At 44.2% G+C, this 6,400-nt stretch overlaps 1 protein-coding gene across 4 annotated transcripts; it reads right to left on the reverse strand.

Annotated features, from left to right (window-relative positions):
• Positions 1-2,576: 2,576 nt before the first annotated feature.
• LOC125510753 lies at positions 2,577-5,898 on the reverse strand. 4 transcript variants are annotated; one of them, XR_007284737.1, is made up of 5 exons: positions 5,246-5,898; positions 5,104-5,144; positions 4,770-4,970; positions 3,201-3,294; positions 2,577-3,087 (listed from the first exon to the last, which is right to left on the reverse strand). XR_007284737.1 is itself a non-coding variant. In XM_048676029.1 (5 exons), the coding sequence occupies exons 1-2, from the start codon at positions 5,806-5,808 to the stop codon at positions 4,872-4,874; spliced, it is 804 nt and encodes a 267-aa protein (XP_048531986.1). In that variant the 5' UTR covers positions 5,809-5,898; the 3' UTR covers positions 2,577-2,932; positions 3,062-3,087; positions 3,201-3,294; positions 4,770-4,871. The 4 variants fall into 4 exon arrangements, 3 of the variants coding, with proteins under 3 accessions (XP_048531986.1, XP_048531978.1, XP_048531969.1); XM_048676029.1 differs by having other exon boundaries at positions 2,577-2,932; positions 3,062-3,087; positions 5,104-5,898; XM_048676021.1 differs by having other exon boundaries at positions 2,577-2,979; positions 3,062-3,087; positions 5,104-5,898.
• Positions 5,899-6,400: the final 502 nt, after the last annotated feature.

Consider the following 6,400-nt stretch of genomic DNA (forward strand, 5'->3'; position numbering starts at 1 on the left):
GCCTTCCGTTCTGCGCACACGTGGGGGATTCTCGTTGTAGGGTGTTGCAATATGTTCATTATTTACTTACCGACTGAGTACGTGGGTGTCAAAAACACAAAAACTCGGGTAAGTGAGTTGTTGCATATGGGATAAAGCGGGATTTGCACTTAAAGGTATGGTTGGGTTTTATCTAAGTGATCTTTAGTACTTGCAGATGCTTGCTAGAGTTCCAATCATAAGTGCATATGATCCAAGTACGGAAAGTGTGTTAGCTTATGCCTCTCCCTCATATAAAATTGCAACGATGACGACCGATCTAGATATCAATTACCTAGGACAATCTCGCAAATCCTACCACCACTTATCCACACTAAACTAACCTAATTATTCTTTTATTAAAACAATACCTAACTTTTATTTCCACGTTCTTTATTATCTTGCAAAACTACCCAACTACACCTACAAAGTAGTTTTATTTCTTGTTCTAGGTAAAGTAAACGTTAGTGTGTGTAGATTTGTATCGGTGGTCGGTAGAACTTTAAGAGAATATTAATCTATCTTTAGCACCTCGTTAGGTTCAACACTCTTATTTATCGAAAAGGCTACAAACAATCCCCTACACTTGTGGGTTATCAGTTCATATCAGCCATCCTCCTCTTGCCAGCAACGTGCATGTGTAGGATGCATGAGGAGCTACCAAGTGCACACTCTCCTCTTCATGTTTGTTTCATCTTCATGAGCTGACCTTGATACAGAAACTGATCTTGATCCGATCGCCGGAGCTCGAGGCAGAGGCGTTGGCCCGGGGGGGGCGTGGGAGCCCTGTGGAGGAGGCGCTAGAGCAGGAGTTGCATGGAGGTCGAGTTGCTTGGACCTGTTGGGGAGGAGGCAGACCTGCCTGGAGCTGGGGGAGGAGGCCAGAACTGGAGGCAGAGTTGCTGGGATGGTGTGTTGGAGGAGCTTGCTGTGGGAGGGCGCGCTAGAGATCGTTGTGCGGAGGAGGCGGAGTTGCGGATGTAATTGGGGAGTAATTTGGATTGTCGAGGGTGTTCTTGTAAAATATGATTTCTATACAAAATGTTGTCCCTCGCGTCACTTAATTCCTGGCGGAGGAGGGAGTACATATTACTCCTACATGTCTAGAGGGAGTACATGTTACGTACATGGTACCCAGAAATTCAATTCGGCTCACGGGTGCATGTGCTCCTACGCACGGAAATGAATTTTAAAATGTCACAAAAATCCTAAAAAAAATATTAGTTCATAGTTACATTCAAATGCTACTTACAATTTTTTAGGCAAAAAGGTTAAGCATTTTGGCCTGCGCAAAATAAACAAATTGAACACCAAATATTACCCTCAAATGTCACATCCAAATTTATTTATTTCACGCACAAAACACTGCGCTACATTTCACACGAAAATTGTCAACCATGCTTGCCACACTAACACCAACATCTACAAAAGAAACTTTTTTACTACTTTTTTGAACTTGTTGTTCATGCGGGAGCAAATGCTCCAGGGAGCCAAAACGCGTTTGAAAGTGATGTTTTGGATCTTGGGTGCATCTGTACCCGTGAGCGAGTGGTAAAATTAACGAAAATAGTAAAGAAATTCAAAAAATTCTAAACTCTTTTTGTGATGCGAGATGCTCATGTGCGTATAATCCTTGGCAAATTTCATAGAGTTTAGACATTTCGTTAGCTCTCAGCAAAAAAGACAAATTTCAAACCTATGAGAAACTTTTGAAAACATCACCATTGAAATTCATTTTGTCTTTTTTGCAACGAGCTCCTCCAGTGTCATTTAGCCATGAAATTTTGCACGCGCACTCGAGTATCCTTTTTTTGTTAAAGAATTCTAAATCGAGCATTAGTTTGAACGACATAGAAAACTCTTTTCCAACTGAGAGCATCAAGCAATTATATGGTTTGGATTCAGAATGGTCACAACCCTTTCATGGCTGGATATGCACAGCAACAGTTCATTAATGGAAATTCACTTTTCTTAGCGCCTAGCGTTTCAAAGCACAGGAGTATCCTTTCCCTTCTCCCCTTCCCTTTCAAATGAAAAAGAAGCAAAAAAGAAAAATACATGTTCTTTTCGAATTTTTCTACTATTTTTATTTTACTGTTCACCGGAAGGGGAGCCTTGCGTAACGGTAAAGTTGCTGCCTTGTGACCATAAGGTCACGGGTTCAAGCCCTGAAAAGAGCCTCTTACAGAAATATAAAGAACGGCTGTGTATTATAAACCCAAAGTGGTCAGACCCTTTCCCGAACGCTGCGCAAGGAGCTACATGCACCGGGCTGCCGTTTTTTTGTTCACCAGACATAGATGAGCCCAGGCACCAAACTGAATATCCGTATCTGCTATCTCTACTTCATTCTTCGAACTCCCCTCATTGCCTCCTTGACAGGTGTTTTGAAGTGCGCGTCACTTCCACTGTGTACACCTGTTGCAATGAGGCAGGTCGATAGGAACTGGCACTGTCAAATTTAATCGTACAGAAAGTTAACTACTCCAACTAGCAATAAGTATTTTGCAATGCACGACTTGCCAACTTATAACAAGCTAAAATGGCTGAGCTGACCATATTGTCACAACATCGTATAATATATATATAGGAGTATATAGCATAACAATGCTGCTTCCAGAACGCCAAACCACTGGTCTAGGAGTATAAGAGCAAACAGAAGTGGAAGTGACAAGTCGATAAGTGATGGATGGTGGTCACTGGCTGGCACGCAAAGCAGCCCTGCGTAACAACAGCTGCCACACTTGGATCTAAATCACCTCCATCATCTCAGTCCTCTTCAGATTCCTCAGTCATCTCGCAGTCATTTCCGCCCTCTTCAAGTTGCTCCATCTCAGAGTCATCTCCGTCATCAGATTCCTCCATGGTCAGAGAGTGATCTTCGTCTTCTTCAAGTTCATCCAGACCCGGAGACCTAATTCTCCACAATTTAGCTTTGGAAGAGTTGGTCTTATGAACTTCCTTTAGCCCAGCAATACCCAATAATTAATGCATTCCCACCCAAAACATTGGAATGAAACAATTGGAGCCTAGATCTACATACCCATGCCAAACAATTCAGGACGCGACCTGAAACAAGAGCACATTCATTAGGTTCTGAAACTAAGACACTAGTATAGCAAATTGATGTTTTAGAGTAACGCCAATAATGATTGACACACATGAGTGAAATACAGGCTCACCTGCTCATGACAGCTACTGCTTTCTCAAGAAAACCATCCACCAAGTTATAGTGAACCAGGAAATGAACCCCAGGGACGTGAGACTCATCAGGCCCTTCGAATTAAGCAAAGAAAAATAAATGCCAGCAAAATTTAATATACTAGCCATCTGAGCACTAATTAGGAATTTAGGGCAAAAGTAAGCAACATATATTTGGCAAGAACACATGAACTAATGAAATATTGTTAAAACAACTCTGATATTTCCAGCATGCAAGTTGGTCACCCTAGAATTTTGATATGCACAGCTATTTCTGAAGGACTGCATAATACATCATCAATGAGCCATATTATATAAATAGTAAATGAAGATCTAAACTGTTCTCTGTTAAATAGACTGCGCCGCATTTCACCACATTGTGATGTCTTTATTGCTTCACGCATGCATTATTAGTTCAATAGAAACAGAGATACTCCTTTTGGTTCCATGAATCAAGATACATGTGAAGCATTCAAATAGCTTTGAGGTTTCAGGATAGAATGTATTCATACTTTTGTTGGTCTAAGAATGTTAGGGTACATGTGAGGTTTGGGACAGCATGTGCAGTAAAGAAAACATGTGCCTGTCAAATTGCTGGTACCAGCATATTAGTAATGTTTGCATGCAAGTCTTGTGAAGCTAGGCCTTTAAATTTCGCTACAAAAATTCCAAGGTTTGTTGTAAGGGGGTCCGAGGGCCATATTGCAGAGAAGATGATGGGTGGCAGCGGAAGGCCAGGAATAGCGGTAGCCCAGAGGAAGATGACTCCAGTGGACCCCACAAGCCGGCAACCCATGAAACATGTTGCTAGGTAATATAAAAAGTCAACTTTGTACAATTCCTTGCTTGCCAATAACATAAGGTTGACTTTTAATATACGTAGATGCGGGAATCCCGGGTTCAAATTGGTGCAGCAACAGGCCACCAAGATTTCAGTAGAAGCGCATATGAAGAACAATGGCTGCTTCGGTTGTTTCCAGCAAGAAAACAGATGTGAGTGAACAAGGGATGTGAGAGAAGAGTGGTGGACTTTTTACTTTAAAACAAGGTGTGATGTCTGCCATGATAGAGTAAATTTCAAGCAAATAGACACATGAATATAATGAGTGCCTTTGAGCTGTGCAAGAACAATCTAATAACAAAATAACAAGACAAGCCTCCACCAAGTATGATGCATTATGTCTTAGCGAAGAACCTCGTTACTCCAAACTATATGTGTCTATCTAAATATCTATCTATCTAGAATAATAGTCATTCGCATTTGCACAAGCTTGTGGATAAACAAAAAAGCATAATAACAACAGAAACAATTTTATGTTGTCAAGCATTAATTAAATGGCACCAGCGTGCATTCGACCTAAGCCAGGATCAAACTGTCCATGACATTCACAGTTGCATTACTTATAGCTTCCTTGTTCATAGACAAAGTAGAAACAATAACAACATGCACTATGTGCTCAACCAAATCAGCATTTTAAAGCAATTTAGCATGTAATTGTGAACCAAACAAAATCCTCAAAGAATTAAGACAGAATAGGAACGAGATGTACCAGACGAATGGATTTTTGTGGTCCCTGCCGGCAAATTCCAGGAATGGACCACGAGGGAGGACAGTGACGGCAGCTCCTGATTGTCCAACTCCAGACACTGCATCACTTTTTCTTCAGGTTGACACAGAAGATGTGCTGGCCCAGGAAGAAGTAAACCTTGTAGGCATTCCTTGGGTGGACGAGCGCCACCGTGGGGACAATCTGCGGAAGCATACTAGACTTATAGGTCTGGTGGCTCCAGATATCAGTCAAGTCCACCTTAAGCTTAAACTCCCAGTACACGACCGACGGATTGTCCATGGATCTGCACGTACCATAGCCTGCCTTTGCTCACCTTTAAGCAGCGGTATTTGTCACCTTGAACTGGGAAGCACGCTGCGCGCAGCCGGTCAGAGACATGCGGGAACATGATTTGGTAAAACGTCGGTCTATCCAGGAAGGGGTTGCAGGCAAGTATACAAGAAGAGAGGTCGAACCACCACAGGAATCCCTCGTGGGAGAGGACGCCATCCCAGCAGCACGGTTTTGTCTCCCTGATGTGGCCGCAGTCGGCCTCCTTGTTGACCCACTCGCACAGGTCAATCGTGCAGGAGAGTATGATGCGGGCCTGTGTACTGAAGAGCCCCGTGTTGAGCATGGCCACCATGATCCCACTGCCGCGGCGATTGCGGATGAGGCCGACGGAGTGGCGGCTGTTGAAGCCGCCGTCGGGGGGGAGGATGCCCAGCGTCCTACAGAAATACGGGTCGCAGATGTAGTAGGTGAGCCCGACAAAGGTGTAACCGCAGAGCAGCAGGAGGCCGCAGTCGTCGGTAGCTGCGATGTACGGGTAGTCGACGCTTCCGGCGGGGGTAGCGACGTTACCCGGGACGGTTAGGTGGGAAAGGAGCGGAACCTCGTTGAAGGTGAAGGCCGCATTGGGGAATTCCTTGCTCATCTCACCCGACACCTTGGGGATGCCGTACATGATGAACCACTCCCCCTGCGCCGCCGGGGCCATTGCTTTGTTCTTCTTTTTTGCGGTCGCCGCCAGGGCCATCGCTGGATGGGAGGAACTCGATCGATTTAGGGTTCCGTGTATTGTGGACAGAGATGTGGAATGTGGATGCGGTCTGGATCTGGATCCTCACTTTCAGTTATAAATAAATATCTTTTTTTAGCATAATCTGTATCCTTTATTAAGCATGAACTGTCATTGGAATAATATCGAACATAGAAGAAAGCCACACATGGCGCCCGGGAGGGAGGGATGCGGCAGCCTTAGCTAAAGCATGAGCCTCTCCATTATGTTTTCTACTCTCATGGATAAACTCTACTGCCCTGAAAGCTCTTCTCTGATGCTTAATATCTTGCAGAATTGGGAAAAACTTGCATGGGAGGTCATCCTTGATCCTTGTCACCACTTCTAGGGAATCTGTGGCCACACATATGGACTGGACATGTAAGTCTGTAGCGAGCGCTAGCGCCTCGCTACACGCTTGTGCTTCGAGAATCACCGGATCCAGGAGGCCTTCGACAATGATCGCTGAGGCCCCAAGGTAGTTCCCGTTTCTGTCTCGACACACTAATGCGGAAGCGCCCTTGTCACCAATCTTGGAGAAGCCTCCGTCAGCATTGATCTTGGTATCGTG

The sequence above is a fragment of the Triticum urartu genome, chromosome 1 (assembly GCF_003073215.2).
Source record: "Triticum urartu cultivar G1812 chromosome 1, Tu2.1, whole genome shotgun sequence".
In the NCBI taxonomy this organism is placed as follows: domain Eukaryota; kingdom Viridiplantae; phylum Streptophyta; class Magnoliopsida; order Poales; family Poaceae; genus Triticum; species Triticum urartu.

What these genes read in the sequence shown, in the direction of transcription:
- LOC125510753 (XM_048676029.1), bottom strand. Translation starts at nt 5,808, where the DNA reads ATGGCCCTGGCGGCGACCGCAAAAAAGAAGAACAAAGCAATGGCCCCG. An exon ending in ACAAATACCGCTGCTTAAAG is followed by an intron (nt 4,971 to 5,103) that starts GTGAGCAAAGGC and finishes ATGCTTCCGCAG; the next exon opens with ATTGTCCCCACGGTGGCGCT.